This window comes from Lissotriton helveticus, chromosome 9 (genome assembly GCF_964261635.1).
Source record: "Lissotriton helveticus chromosome 9, aLisHel1.1, whole genome shotgun sequence".
NCBI classification, from domain to species: Eukaryota; Metazoa; Chordata; class Amphibia; order Caudata; family Salamandridae; genus Lissotriton; species Lissotriton helveticus.
Genome location: NC_136070.1, coordinates 496,098,274 through 496,115,125, shown reverse-complemented (window position 1 = coordinate 496,115,125; position 16,852 = coordinate 496,098,274). Strand labels below are relative to the sequence as shown.

At 41.4% G+C, this 16,852-nt stretch overlaps 1 protein-coding gene across 1 annotated transcript in view; it reads left to right on the top strand.

Moving 5' to 3' along the window:
- PRKCH (protein kinase C eta) overlaps positions 1–16,852 on the top strand; it is a 667,780-nt gene that overhangs the window by 459,813 nt on the left and 191,115 nt on the right. Inside the window, exon 7 of the mRNA XM_078660335.1 lies at positions 7,429–7,556. Coding sequence (XP_078516461.1) covers positions 7,429–7,556 — 128 coding nt within the window. The remainder of the gene's footprint in view (positions 1–7,428; positions 7,557–16,852) is intronic.

Sequence of the window (16,852 nt, the reverse complement as noted above, 5' to 3'; positions counted from 1 at the left end):
AAGTTATAAATGGTTCTGCACACGGTACCAGTCTGGGAGGCATCATACTTTAAATCAACCATCAATTTTCAGACTGACTCTTTAGATTACAAAACTGTGGAGTGGTTTTAGTATTACAATTATTTTATCAGTAAGTTGCAATTAATGGAGCAGCAAGTGCTCTCTCGTACCAAGGACCAAAATCAACAAAACGTATCCCAAAATCAACATAAATGACTACAAAATTTCAATTTTAAATAAACTTCCCCCAAAAAGAAGCTTCTTGTTTGCATCGAAAAACTATATTGTTTTGTCCTGAAAATACACAATTTTAAATATTCAAATTTTTTGCTTCCAAACATCAGCTTGCCATTTTAACCAAGCTCTCGTCTGCGCTATTGTCATTAATGGTCAGATTTCGTTTTTCTAGCCCATTCAACATTATAAAACCACTGATATCTCTCTTAAGAAAAGGAGTTTGCCACTATTATTCCAGGGATAGCCAAATGAACGTTAGAAACGGCCTGTGCACCTAGCTGTAGGTCAAACTGCAGTCTGACCTACCTTCATCATCAATATTGGTTTCCTTTGAGTAAGGAACTGGTGATCCAAAGCCTCAAGGGCCCCCACATTGCAACATATCCCACTCGCATATCCTATTCACAGACTTACCTCATGGAGCCCAGTAACTCACTTTTCAGAGATCTGAGACACAGTCCCTTTTTTCCAGGTTGCTAGTGCATTGTATTGTTGATTGCCATTGTTTTGCTTACCTGAACATACTTTCACCTGTTAACTAACACTAGGGTTGCAAACAGTACAGATTTGAAATGTTGTTTGGGGTCTTTCATTTTTTTTAAACTGGAGTGCCCCATTATCTGCCCAGATTTCTGTGCCCTCGAGAGCAGGGAAACTATGATCTCCCATAGGTTGAGGTCCCAGGAACACTGCAATGGAGCCAGCCTTGGGGTTGGGTTCCACAAGGCCCAGCGAAAGCACGGGCGTGCATTCACTAATCACCCAAATATCTTTATTAACCCAGGGGGATGGGGGTTCCCGAGGCCTCGTAGAGGCTCAGTGAGGAGGGCTGCACACCCCACTCCCTATATTAAATATATTGACACCAGAGTATGCGGTCCCCAGGATCTTAAAATGCCCAGGTAGGGGGCCCACATACCTCCTCCCCTTATTTATTTTTATAGCCCACCTGAAGTTTTGTTTTAAAGAAGGGCATGTGAGCCCATGCTTTCGTATTTTAAAATTTTACTCCTGGTTTACTGATCCTTTATGAATTTGCAGTAAAAATACATCTATTTTTGGCTCATTGGGGTCCCTCTGGGGCCCGCGCACCAGGCCTAGGGGGACAGGCTATCTCTACCCTGGCCTATTTTTTATTGTTGTTTTCAGGAGCAAGGACTCATTCACCAAATCTTTAAAAGGCTGCACATATGACTTTGAGATGCTTTTCCCTTTTATTTAGAGCCTCAAGGATGACCAAGCACTGGAAAAGGTAAGAGTGATGCTGTTCCCTACTAACCAGGACACCGTGTACACCGCCCCTTTTTTTCTGTTTTCCTATTCTGCAGGACTCTCGTCCGGTTCCAGTGCAGTCCCTGTGCTCCTGTGGGATACTTGAGAGAGCAGACAAGCCCTGTTGGCTTGGTTGAGAGTCCTTCGGGATTGCGGCATCCCCCCAAAAAAGTATTTGAAAAATTTGGCCCCAGGAGGAGTTCCCATATCCTGACATGGTGTGCTCAACATTTCTCCTCATGTTGTGGCCATCCAATCAGAGTGTGAGCTCCCGCTGGAGAGAAATGGCCAATGGGACAAAAAGGCCCACTCGGCCAATCCGATTGCTCTATTATTTTAAGTAGCATGCTTGTGTGGCTCCCCCAAGAATACCGCTAATGCAACCATCCTGATATATACATTTTTAACCTTAATTTCTCAATTACTACTGAACAGATTTACACCAAATCACAAAAAGCATTCTTTCTGGGTAAAGATCTAGCTTTGTTGGGATCTCCTCCTTCCACCTCTCCACATGTTAAGAACTTGGGATTGTTCTGTAATCAATGCTTTGCTCAAAGGGATCAATGGCATGCTCCATTTCCTCACAAAATATTCCCTATGCATGAAACATGGCCATAGGGGGATCTGACTCCCGTCTGTTCTGCCTGAACTATTGTAGCATCATCTACACTGGGGTCTCCAAAGGTCCATTTTTAGACTATAAAACCTGCAATGAGGTATCCAAAATGTGCCTGTACTTAAGTAAGTGGGGCCACATGAAGCCTGTTCTGATAGCAATCGACTGGCTAATAGTTGAAGCCAGAGTCAAATGAAGGTTCTCTGCACTGTCACAATCCTTCTGGGGAAAAAAGTCCAGACTACATACATAAATTAGCTTCAGCTAAAAACCTCCATGCATCAGCTACTAATTTAATCCAGCAACAGCCATTCAAACATTCGAACAGAGGCAGATCCCTGCGAATGGAAGGGCCAAGACTTTGGAAAGCTCTCAACCCCTCCTTTAGATCTGAGCCCAATTGCATATCTTTCAGGAAACTAGTAAAATCAGAACTACAGACATGCTTCTAATGGACCTTTGGAGCACCAGTAGCTGTGACCGCCAAACATGAGCATGGACACCTACCCCTTCTAAGTGGACTAATTCTCCCGCTACCTTGATTTTTTTTCTATAGATTGGACAGTGTTTGTATTCCTCGATCGTGCTCTCAAATTACAAAAAAGTAACACGGAGTGCATGACAAAACTCTAAAACAAATAAAATTCATAATAACGTCTGTGACTATACCTCCCTCAAACAAGGTATGGTTACTTTGTTTGGTTATCTTTTGCTCTGTGTGGTTTGTGCCCCTCAGCAGGGAAAACAAGCAATAGCCTCAACATGCAGTGAGGGTCATTGATGTTTTTGTTTTTCTCAAACAAACTCCTATTTTTTTGAGCTTAGAAAATAATTTTTGTTGGAAAGACGTTACTTCTCTTTCAGTTCATGCTTGGTGGTCATGGATCATCTTTACAAGAAGAGGTGCTCAATTGTCTCTACAAATCATAATTCACTGTCTTATCAATCTTTTTGGTCTCCTATTGATTCCTATTTAATGCTGTAATTCTTGGTATTCATTGTAAATTCTTTTATTCATTAATTGTTTATGTTTAATTTTGTTAATTTAATGGTAACTCTATATTTTATGTCTCATGTACTATGATATATTCTGTACCCTCCCCTTCCTCCCTTACCTTCCCTCCTTCTTTCCTTGATTTTATTTTTTCCTATGATTGACTTTTTCTTACTGTAATTCTTATTCAATTAACTGTAATTTACTGATATCTCATAAAAAAATTTGTACTGTCTATTTATGTCACTTTTTGAAAAATTCAATAAAATTATTCTGAACATAAAAAAGAAAATAATTAAAAAAAATTGCACACATTCGAAATTGAGCTTTACCTACAGTGTATCTGTCTCACAGGCAGAAGCACTGGAGACACTGAAATATCTGCCAGGCAGGTGTGGGCTTTCTAAATATGGTTGGTGGGCAACGCACTATAGCTTAAACCAGCCTCTGTGTCCCTTAAGCTTTCTAATTGGTAGTTCGAAGCATTCTGGCAATCTACGGATATGAAGATGAGAGTAGGAACCATTGATTCGAGATCAAAAGATGATATAAAGATGGGTCCCTTTCCAGGTGCCCTGTGGCAATAGAGCCAAACCGTGCCAATGGTTGAAGCTTTAGATGCCATATTCATGATGTGGTTCAAGTGTGCCTGGCGTTTGAATGTTCAAATGAAGGAAAACTTATTTGTCTTATGAAAATGAAAAGTTTCATTCGACTCATCTGTAAATCAACCCGTTAGTAGCACCTTTGCCTTCTTTTTATTATGTAATGTACATTTTCTCATAATACAAATGTGTTTTCTAGATGTGATTAACCTCACTTATTTTCTCCTATTTAGAAGCTGAATATTGTTTCAATTGCTTCCATTTAATATATATATATATTTTTTTGTCTATATAAACATAAACCTGGTTTGTTTAATACCTTACCTTTCCAATATCTCGCACTTTAAATATTATATTTGTGATGCACAGCAATTACACCTGAAAATGCAATACTTAGGAATTATGGAGAGGTCTGCCTCTTTAAGGGATATTACTTCATGCAGGAAGAGGTGTGGCACCGCGGCTAGGGCGACTGACTCTGGAATCTGGGGATCACAGTTCGATCACCGGCGGTAGATTAGCCCAGCACCATGTGACTCTGGGCAATAGCTTGCTTAATCTTCACGACGGCCCCCAGCGCCTAGAGACCCTTACGGGTGATTGTGCGCTTTACAAATGTGGATTATTATTATTCTTATGCACCATCTGTTTAAGTCAAACTGATTCCGTGACAGCACTAGTATTTTTAAAATGGACGTTTTCACCACTTTGAAATTGGTACATACCCAAGTGATAAAGTGACTTAATTCTGGATGTTACTAGAATGGTAGTGGTGCCAGAGATCATGTCTTCATGAGGATTTTCAACAGAAAGAGCAAATAACTAAGCAATCAATTGATGCATAAGTTGTCTCCCTTTAGGTCACTCATTGGTACCCTAGGTAGGAGGATGGATTTTTCGTTGGAGGAACACAATCATCAGATACCCAGTGATGTATTCCTCAACTCCAAGGGTGAAGCAGCAGCACACCATGATCAATGGTGTCAATGCTTTCAGCCACTGTCAGGTCACAATGGCCATGACTGCATGCATGAAAAGCATAGGAGACAAAAGCTTGCATTAATAGTTAGACTGAGTGGAATTCCCACATGGGATTCTACTTCGCCCAATCACAAATAGGCAGATGTTTTTGCACTTGGTCTTTCGTGGTGCAGGAATACCAGACCAATTTTACGGGCTGGGGAAACTAGCCAGTAAAATTACTTTAGGCATTGCCTTCTACAGCAGACATGCCTGGTCCCCCAGTTTGACTTCCTTTTCTGGCAAGGGAAAAGCATACATTGCTTCCCCCTTCCCAGGACACTTTTTGAAAGCTTGTGCATATTTGTTGTGTGGCATTTTCTTGTGGTGGTGATGTGTTCTGTCGTTTTCTGGGTTGCTGTGTATATGTGCTGCATCATCGCAATGTGATTTTGTTATGTTGTACTTCAGTTATTGTGTTACATTGTTTTGACTGCTTTGTTGTGGTATGCCCTATTATAGTTTACTTGCATTGTTATGCTGTTTTGTGTATGTATTGTGTTATGTTCTGTTTACTTTAGATAGGTCAACAAATGCTGCTACATGTCCTCCCAAAAGTAACACATGCCTATACTTTCCCTGTCATAAGCAACATACACCACTGTCTAAGGTGGTAAAAGAGGGCTGCTCCAGTTCTCCTCTTACATGTTTCGAGGCGTGAAGCCTCTTCGTCAGGACCTAGGGGAAGATCCCCCTGTCACTCACTAGTGTTTCTCCACAAAGGTAGAAAAAAAGTGTATATACAAAAAAGTGAAACAAGTTTATCTATGTGTGTAACTACAATTAATAATTACAACACATTTTTACTTTCACACTAGTAATGTAGTATGCTTATCATTAGAGGAGTCAATGCCTCATGAGCATCAGCCCCCTGCACGCTCGTGCTTCCTCCTTCGTCTGCGGCTTCCGCAGACGAAGGAGGAAGCACGAGCGTGCAGGGGGCTGATTGGGACCCCACATTACCCTTCTGTCTTGAGCTGGCTCATGAGGCATTGACTCCTCTAATGATAAGCATACTACATTACTAGTGTGAAAGTAAAAATGTGTTGTAATTATTATTTTAGACCGTACCAATGCCACAACACCAGGCGTCAAGCTCAAAGGCTCTGTATTGTAAAGTGTCTTATGATATAAATGGCACATGCTACAGAGGTCTTTTTGTACCCAATGATTTCAGGGGATAATAATAATTTCAAAATTACTCTGATGATTAATGTACTTCCTGGTCACAAGTACGACCATTTCATTTTGCGACTAGCAATTTGTTATTCGCAAAATGAAATGTACAACAGTGTCTCAGACACTGTTCGCAATTCTCAAGTGGGTCACAAGGGACCTGTCTCATTAAAATTCATGAGCAGGTTGCAATTTGCGACCCATTGGGAATTGGTGGCACTCACAGGGATGGTGGTCTGCGGGGATCAGCAGACCACCATGTCTGTGACCGCCTTTTTAATAAAGCACTTTTTTTTATACTCCTTAAAGGAAAACGGGCTGCATTTAATAAAGAAAAAATAAATGTTGCTGTTTCATTTTTTAAAAGAGTAGGCAGTGGTCCATGCTCTTAAAAAACATTTTCCCTGCCAATCATAAAGAGAAAGGGGTCCCATTAGGACCCCTTCCCATTTGTGAAGAACTTACCACATGCTTGAAGTAGGCGATAAACGGCAATAGTTTTGAGACTGCATTCTGGTCGCTATTAGGAAGGGAGGACGCTCTTAACATGCCCTCCCTAATAACGATGCACAAACTCTATTTTACGAGTCGATGTCAGATTACTGACTTGCAAAATAGTGTTGATACATGCTACAGGCCATTTTAGTGGTCGCAAACGGCCTAATTCACTGTTTGAGACTGATAAAAATGGTTGTCCATGTGGCCCATAGTTCAGTGGGCTACTGCTTTTGTCACAGAAATCCTTGTGTTAGTGCAGATAAACTCCAACCACTGCGATACATTTTAAATCCTGACTTTGTGTTTCTTCAGACCCCGCACTCTTAACTTATAATGACTACTACTATTATGGATGGCATATGGCTCCTACACCATTAGCCCTATTTGTCTTATATTGCATTTCCTATACATTGATTTACACACTGGTATAATTTATTTTTTCTCTTTAATGTGTGGGTCAGTGTGTGTGTGTGTGGTGCAAAACACTCTTGACATCCTACATTGGGATGAGTAGCGCTATAAAAATAAGTTAATTGTCAGAGAGGGGATATGGAGGAAAGAGGGACACAGTCGGATAGTAGTATTGAGGGAATCCGTGCAGAGCGAGGTTATGGGGAGCTGAGGTGCCCACAAAGATTGTCCCTCTGGGCACCATCAACGCTAAAGCTAGCTCTGACCATAATCTCCTCCCAGAATTTAAGATATACAATAAAGAAAATATCTTCCTGCTCATGAATCATGAGCTATCATCACAAAGATCTAACTAAAACAGAAGTCCAAGCACAAGTAGCAGTAGCTTGCTTTTTTAGATGGAATAGTCACTAAATGATTCAGTACAACCAGTAATAAATGCGAGAATTAGAGCCTAATATGAACGAGACGCGTTTACTTTGTAGACTTTTACGCGTATCGGGCACTTTGGTGGACTGTTTCCATCCAGTGCTGTACTCCATTCGCCCATCCTTCTAACCCTGCTTCTAATGGCTTCATTCCTTTCCTCTTCGCAGTGTGTAAAATGAATATCCATAAACGATGTGAACGCAACGTGGCAGGTCACTGTGGGGTGAATTCGGTAGAACTCGCAAAAGCCCTGGCAGAAATGGGCATCCAGGCAGAACAGATACCAAAGCTACCGGTGAGGATGCTTTTTTTTATTCTATAGTTGAAAGACAATATATTGTTAACCACTTGCATACTGCACTCACTCGCCGCCCTTTCACCTCTTCCGATTGACTCACCCACAAGCCCTTTCACTTTCAGCCACCATGTTGATGACGGACAACCATGTTGAATGAGGAGCTCAGCAGGTGCAGGTGCACTGATGTGACCTTAAGTGCCTGGCTGCTGTATGCCTCGGTCTTTTACAAGGAAGTAGCAAAGCGAGAGTAGTGTTTTGATGCTAACAAATAGAATGATCAGGGGCGCCACCTCAGTAATAGTGAAGGAGCGTTGGCCCACTGGTCAAACTCAACAGTCAGCGAAAAATAAAATGATAAAAGAATCTAATTGTTTTATTTTACGCTGACTCGTTGTCAGTGTAGGGTGGGGCTGGACTACGGCAGGGGGAGGAGTGAGGGGCACTGTAAAGTGCACGTGCCGGTTTGACCGGCCGAAGGCCAAGCAGACATGCACACTTAGGTTTCTCCAAACTAGCTGTGTTGCACAGCCGAGTTGGAGAAACAGCATAGATTCCCAGGCACTGTCTGAGCAGAAACCCAGGCCGCTCAGACCTATCCTGGCACTGCTCTCATGCTAGGTATACCTTGAGGGTAGCGTCGTGATTGGGTAGGGAGCCTGTGCCCCAGTGACTGATCAAGGCTGCCGATGTCAACAGGTACTTTTTTCGATTAATTATTATACCCCTAATCACCCATCCGCCTCTCCAACCCCCCCCCCCCCATACACACACACTTTAGCTTTGGGGCTGCCACCATTGGAAATGATTCATTAGTTTTGCCATTCAAAGTCCCCGGCCCAGGTGAGTGACTTTTCGTCAAGTTTAATAAATGTTATTTCAGTAGACCTGAGCAAAATGTAAATTATGCTGATGTTATTTGGAATTGTGCATTATGCTTGTTACACAAATATCCTAAAATGTCTTCATTATGCCACTTTGCATAATTGCATGCCATTGTCAGTAAAAACTAACAGCGAATCAGTCATTCGTGGTACACATTTACTGTAAATGCACGAAAACAACAGAATGCAAGTGGCTGTAGGTCGCTGGCCTTTTGGATTATGTTTTTTAGGTGAAAATGTCATCCTCCTGTCAAAATTCACACATCATTTCACAGAAATTTGACATAATTAAAGTAAACAAAACCAAATGAAGCAAAATTCACACACCTCTATTCATCGGTTTGTTTTATATTGTCTGCTGGAAGAATATGAGAAGTTTCACTTGCCAGGTTAAGTACATGAAAGGCCGTATTAGGTTACTTCCCTGGATGGCCCTAGAATGTCAGTCTGGTCCTTGAGAGGCATGCATTTACTGTGGAGACATTTAAGTGAACATTATTTGGTTAAAGAAAAAAGCTGAGGTGCTGGATGCAATTCTAAAAGTGACTCATCAGCATGTTATCCAAAACAACTCATTTAGAATCGGATATTCCTGGAATTGTGCACCAAACCGACTACCACCTGTTTTACTGGCACATGCCCTGTTCTGGCATGTCCAAAAATTGAATAGGTATTTACAGAAATAAAATCATTGTATGTGCCATGATGTTTACACAACTGGAAAACCAGAAAAAGTCGTATTTGCAAATGCTGGATAGCTGGTGCCATGATGCCTTCAGTAATCACAATGAGAAATATTGGGAACTCTTGTATGCTGTTAAAATACTTTAGTGAGTTAAATGGGCATTTCAAATATTTACATACCAAAGGTTTTCATCCTGCCACAGTCTTCCACCATTTGGATGTCGATAAGTTGTGTAGCAATAAACTTTTTATATTTTACAGTAATAATTCATTACAAACTTGAGCAACAAGTGCAGAATAAAATCAAATAATTTTTAGATCATGATTACTGCATTGCTTTGCAGATCACGCTACCATCCTTGACTGGTGAAGTCTGATTTACTTACCATTCATATTCGTGAAGAACAGCAGTAGATTACTACTTTATCTTCCAGCCATTAACTTTAGCCTCATGTATTGATGGAATATATTAAACATTGGTGTTTCTCTGGTGTTGCTGTATTTGTACGCATATTTTAAAAAAGGTGCAATCTTTGTGAAATATGTCCACAAAAGAAAAAGAAATCTGACTAGAAAACATATCAGAGGGAACGCGTCTTCTTATTAATATTATGTTGATTAACCTTATTTTCTCCAGTAAATCCATGTTTATAGTACACTTCTTAGCCCCTAATCACGATGGCGGTTGGACGAGCGTCCGACTGCCATCGTATCGGGATGGAGATTGCCCAACATGTAGTCGGCATCGCTGTCCGCCTTATTAGATCCGACTACCGCGAAGCCGGTCCAAAACATGCCTTTTTCAATTGCGGCTTGTGCTGCGGCCCAGAAAAGTCTGGCAGCACAAGCCATAATTGAAAAAGAATGTTTTTAAACATCCATGCACCATGTGCAGGCACCATGTGGTCTCTGGCACTCGGTGCATGGATGTTTGGGGGGCACAACATGTGCCCACCTGGCCCCATAGTGGTGGAACACGTGGGCCCTGCTAATGGCCCATAAAGTCCCATCCTGTCTGCCTTTACATGGCGGTTGGACCTCCATAGTTTGTATATATCAATCCTAGGCAATCACAACAGCAGCATAGGAACCAAGGTTGCAAAAAAGGGACATTAAAGAATACATTCCATAAAAAACTATATTGTCTTTTAATAAACATTCATGTTACAATCAAAAGTCATATACAACATAATACATACTAATACTTACACAGTACAAATAAAACCATTGTTATATAAAATAACAAAATTACAAAAAATACAATTAAAAAACACTCAATTAATATCAAAAGTGGCAATTAATTTAATCGACGCGCGTTTCGGCGTTAAAGGAATGCCTTCTTCAGGAGCCACAAACAATTCTGTAATACATAATAAAAAACAAGAGACAAATAAGACTTCATTATTTCAATTATACATAATCCATCACAAAGCAAATATAGTCCCATCCTGTCTGCCTTTACATGACAGTCGGACCTCCATGTAAAGGCAGAGGGAAAAGGCCCATTGTAGTACCTACGGAGGTGATTAAGCAGGCACTACCCCATTGTAGGGATTACGCTCCGACTCATGCTCCGATGGGCTCCTTGAGCCTATTGGAGGCGTCAGTCGGTCCCAACATCCGTTGCGCTCTGACAACATTATTATGCAGCAGTCGGACTGCAGCCTCAGATGTCAGACTGATTGTCACCTACGGCCTGTCAGTGGCGATCCACCCGACAAAATAATCGGGCCCTTACTGTGGTGACTGAAGCTCTAACCCCCCATCCAAACCTTGGTATTCGCCGCTGGTGCAGTCCATCTTTGCGGGATCAAGCCTGCTCATCTGCTTGTCTTTTGCTGTACCTGAACTGGGAGCCATCTTTAGGATGTCAAACCAGCATTTTACAAAACCCGAAATTATCCTAGAGATTGGCCTTTTTCATGTAGTGCAATGTCTGGGCCCCTTTCCAGTAATCTACATGCTTACTGTCCTTAAGTGCAAGTGTTTGTGAATACCACTTTTGCTGAACCCACAGACAACATCACATAGATATACCATGCAAGGAGGGTTAATCATGCCCAGCAACCACCCCCTTTCCCTTGCATTTTGATGCTATAAAGCTGCAGACCTAAAACCCATTTCAGCTGCTTCTGAAGCTTGCTCTGCTCTCTTACCGCTAGGTGCCTCTTTCCCTTTTGTTTCATTCCCCCACTTAAGAAATGTATTCAGTACTCCTCTGTTTATGGACAACCATGCAATTCAAATCTTGTGATCACACATACATCTTCCTTTGCTAAAGATGTCTATTCAAAGTTTTCTGCTGGCAACGATAGTGTTAAATTGAAACTTCTCTGGATACAGAAGATTATCAATACGTACAGAACACTGCAGGGACTATCGGCCACATGCATCAATGTTCCCGTTTGCGAATTCTTAATTGTGAAAATTAAGGAATCGCAATTAAGAATTCGCAAACGACTATGCATCAAGAAATCGGAATGAATGTGAAGGCATTCTCATTTTGCGATTCGCAATTAAGGAATCGCAAAATGAGAATGCAATTTCAAGGGAGCAGGGAGGGTCCAAAGGACCCCCCCTGCACCCCTGAAATGTACCTTTAAGTACTTTTTTCACACACACATGCCCCAAGGGCATGTGAGTGTGTAAAATGAAACTTTCAAAAATGCACTTTTGTGCATTTTTGAAAGTTTTTGCAAATTACCATGAAGGTTAACTTTATGGTAATTTACCACTACCTATTTGCGATTTCGCAATTTAAAAAAAATCATGCATTGCATTTAAGAAATCGCAAAATTGCGATTTCTTAAATGCGATCGCAATTTAAGAAATCGCAAATAAATTGTGATTTCTTAAATTGCGAAAAAAGCAAAAAGCTTAATGCATCCCAAAAAAGGGATTTGCATTCGCAAACGGCCGAATTTTGCGATTTGCACCGTTTGCGAATGCAAAATCCCTTGATGCATGTGCCCCTATATCTCAGCCAGGGATTTTGAAGCTTCTCCTCTCCTGAATATTCAGACAAGATTAAACAGTATGGCTCTTGTAATTCATACTTAAATCATTCATACCTTGTACCTAAAATTCAATGAGACCTCTGACCCTGTGGGCCCTATTCCCCATTGATGGAGGATTTCTTGCTCAACAAACACTCAGCATCCTCAGCGGTTCGGAACTTTTTTTTTTAATAATCTGTCATTAACCTCACATTTTAATAGATCATCTTCAACATGTTTCGTTCTCTTAAAAACATTACGGAAACTGCTATCATTTCAACCTGCAGAACATAGAGTTCTCATTGTTCGGAGTACTGTCCTTAGCCGACTAGCTTACTGTAATTCACTTTTATTGGGTGCATCTCACATTTTAGATAAAGAGCTGGCGCACATCCGAAATGCAGCAGCTCGGTTGGTATAAGTTCTCCCAAAATGGGCCTCCATTCACATGGCACTAAAAAAGCTACATTGGTTACCAGGTGGAAAAAGGATTATTTTTCAAAGATCTTGCATTGTGTACAGGTTGCACATATGATGGGTGCCATTTGTTTAAGAACTATGGGGCATATTATGAAGGGCTATATCGCCTCTTTAGCAGGACTTTTTCCCGCTAAAGCGGCGATATTCTTATCGCCCTATTAGCAAGCTGTTGCTAACAGCAGTTAGCGACAGCTTATAGGCGATAGCTACAGGTTTGGGGCCCACTTGGCTTGTCAGCCATATTTATGCCTAATGACATGCAAAGTGGTCGTACCCAACCTGTTAGCGACTGAAAGCAGTCGCCAACACAGCTATTGCCTATTAGCTAGGCAGACGAACCGATTAAAAAATTTGAGCTAAGCGCGAATATCGCTAGTAACTAACGCCTGCACAGACCAGGACTTAACTTGTATATCCAATGGGAGGTGGATATTCAGGTTAAGTCCCCATTAGCGATAATGCCTGAATATCGCTGGATTTCCAGCGATATTCACGCATTGAGCCGCTATCGTCGGAATATTTTCTCTCTTTAGAGATAAACGTTGCTAATAGCACGTTATCTCAGCGATATTATCCGGTGATGTCCAGCGAAAAAAAAATGCGCTAAGCTAATTTAGCGATAATTATCACTATTTGTTGATAATATGCCCCTTAGCTCGGGAATTACCAACCAGGCTGCTAACTAAGATTGACCGAAGCAGGGGCCAGATGTGCGACAGTTTTTTACGGTCTCAAAGGGGTTTTAGGCGTGTTTGCGACCGCAAAAACACGTGGCCCATGTACCAACCCTATTTTGCTATGTGCAAACGACTCGTAAAATAGTGTTTAGTGATGCTATTAGGAAGGGGCGTTCCCTTCCTAATAGCGACCCTAAAAGCTATGTAAAAATGTTTTGCGACCGCCGAGTTGGCGATGCAGCGAGCGCAAGGTAAATAGTTGTATTTATTTATTTACTTACCTTACTCATGGACATCGTATGGCCGACTCCACTACCCCCATCCTGCCCCTCCCCCGCCCCGGCTCACCGCCCTGCAACTCTCACACAGTGAGCCGCCACTGCTTGACAGTTGGTATAATAGTAACTGTATCAATAATAAACATTAAGACACACTGCAAATATGTTATAGTTGCGTTTATGGATGAGTCATATCTCACCTATGATGAGAAATATTTTGAGTAAGGCTAAAACTTTAGTTGAAGGGAAGGTTAGGAAAATGTCTCAGCACTGGCAATTTTACAGGTGTACAAACATTGCCATCTAGTGGTGCTCGCTGGTAGTAAACAGCTGCAGAGAAGAGTTACTAAGGGCCTCGTTTATTTTTTAGTTCAGTGGCATAACAAACTTCGTAATGTAATTACTGCATCGGCTGCTACCCATTTATTTGCACAGACTTCCAAATCAGGTCCTAATTAATCTCATGTTGATACATTACCTAATGAGAACGGCAACCAGATACCAATGTATTATCAGACCACTCTCTGAGCTGATGAAAATAATACCCCCTCTATTATATCACATTTTTTATTTTTTCAGGAGTTTTATAGAGCTCAAAGTTGACCCGAAGGTATCAGAACGTTTTACATAAGCATTGCGTTACAGATGGACACACATATAAAAATGTTTAGGCACAGGGAGATTAAGCGATTTTACCAGAATCACAGGATGTTGTGTGTCGTTGCTAAGACTCGAACCTGTTCCTCAGATTCGAGGTCGACCTCTCCAGCCGTTAGGCTACATCCTCTCCATTTAATCTAGCAATGCCTGAGTGATAATTTGTATTGGTTTCAGATAAGTAATACAGCAGGACATGTTGTTTAGTGTATACTCCTTCTCCAAAAAACATGTAAATATTATATCTAAATTCAGGTAGACAGCCAGTAGTAGGGATAACTGTGACATGAGCATCTATAGCTAGAATGTTTCAGTGCTGCAAATATTAACTCCCTTTGTTTGAGTTGTGGTATCTTATGGAGTAATTTCAATTGTTTAAAGTAGTGGTAGGTGCCTTTAAATCTGATGAATTCACTGTGTGAGCTAGTACAGCTTCTGTGATGCGCTAGTTCTAAAATAGGCAGCAATTTGTGATAGTAAAGCAATTGTATTCAATTTTTCTTTAATAACATACTCTAAAATAGGGGTATGTGGTATTAAGACATACAGAATGATGCCACAATAAATTTCAGAGCAATTCATTATACAAATAGTAAAAATCAGTTACTTTTAATAACTTTCACAAGATAACCAGATATGTAGGATTTGGATGGCCTGTAGGACAGACCTTTACGGTGATCTCATTGGGTAGAACACTGCTGGTATGTTAGCACCAGTCCTCTCAAACGCATCATGGTATGTGCGGTACAATGTAGTCTGTATTCTCACATTTGAAAGTAATCAGTATCAAAATTAGGGGCACCAGGTGCTGGACAGCTATGGACACAAGTTCTAAACTGTTTGGTTTTCATCAGCTGAGAGCGGTTCTTACTTTTGGGTGGTATTAACATGCTGCTTCCAGTTCTTCAGGTCAAGTTCCTCTAGAAGCTCAGGTGCACCCCAAATGGCTTGTCAACCACAAGAGCTCCCTCTGGGAGGAGCCACAAATTCAGGAGGGTGTTTTCATTCTTTATATGTCCTCGACTGTTTAACCCACTTTGCAATTTAACTAGAAAATGTGCCATGTAATGGTAACATTACCACTTGGGCCAATTGTAAATCACACCAGTGAAGTTCACTAAAGTTCTCCTAATTTCTACCAGTGGGAGACTGGATTGCACAAAAGAGCTCTCACTGAGAGATGTTTTCTGCTCGAGCCAGATTCTTGTCAATGTCTTGTCCAGGAGGACGCCGATTCTCTGTAAATGCGGCGACCTTGTGGAACGCAATCCCTTTCAGGATTCGAACCGAACCTAGGGGCCGATTATGATCGCGGACGGACTTAAGTCCGTCTGCGACCCCGGAGGAGGAGGGAACGTCCACAGGGGCTGCGGCGTTCCCTCCTAGCAGATTAGGATGTGATCGCCAGGGTGGCGGTCACATCCTCTATCTTTAACATTGCGGCGGGTGCATCTTCAAGCTGCACCCGCCGCAAGGTTAAAAATGCATGCATCGCATTTGCATGCACAAAGCGGCAGGCACCGTGCAGTGCCTGCTGCTTTGTGCACACAAATGCAGGGGGGTACCATAGGTACCCCCATGTGCACCCCCCACCCCCCTTCACCCAGGGGGCCCGCAACGGGCCCCCGAAGTGAAGGTCCGTATGCTTTTCCACGCCGCCGTGGAAAAGCATAGAAGTGCAGACATCCTAATATGCCTGGCGGTGTCTGATAGACACCGCCAGACATGTTAGAGCTTTTCCGCCGCGGTCGGAAGGCGACCGCGGCGGAAAAGCGGCGGACAGTCTTCCTGACCCCCCAGCCATCCTAATCTGGCAGGGGGTCTTTGAAGGCTCCGCTGCGGTTTTTCCGCATCCTCCGGGCCGGCGGACACTTCCGCCGGCCCGGAGGATGCGGAAAAACCGCAATCCTAATCGGCCGCCTAGTTACTTGAGGTTTCGAAAGCTCCTTAAAACCTTCCTCTTTCCCCAGGACTTTTAAATCTTGGTTACCTCCTCAGTTGTCCTCTGTTCTACAGCGCTGGGACGCTCTCGGGCATCCATGCGCTTTATAAATTTATTTTCATTTCATTTCATTTCATTGTGTGAATTTTTTTTACACTATGGCATACCTTACGTGAAAAATGTGATGCAGAAACAAAATATTGAGTACAAAATATCGAGTTGCACAAATGTCGAGTCATTAATATTCTCGGTCAGGAATAATGACAGCAAGAAATATCATGGTCAAGAATATCGACTTAAGGTAAGTAATATTGATTTAAAAAATAGTGAAGCGTTTAATATAGTTTGCAAAAATATAGTTATTAAAAATATCTTTTATTATTGTTATGTATTTTAGTATATATTTTATATGTATGTGATGTATGTTTTTTGTATAAGATTTGTTTGTATTTTTAATATATGTGTTACACTTTTAGTTTTATTAATTTATTTGTATTTAAATATTGCGATTTTAGTTTCGTAGCGGGTTGTGGGTTTATTGGGGATTTGGGTGGTAAGTAATTTAATTATATTAAATGTATATTTTTTTTTATTTGAATTTTGCGTTCTGTAGCGGTTCGTGGGTTTACAGAAGAACAGGATGGAAGTAATTTAATTACATTGAATGTATTTTTTTTTCCTTTTTCTATTTCCAGAGC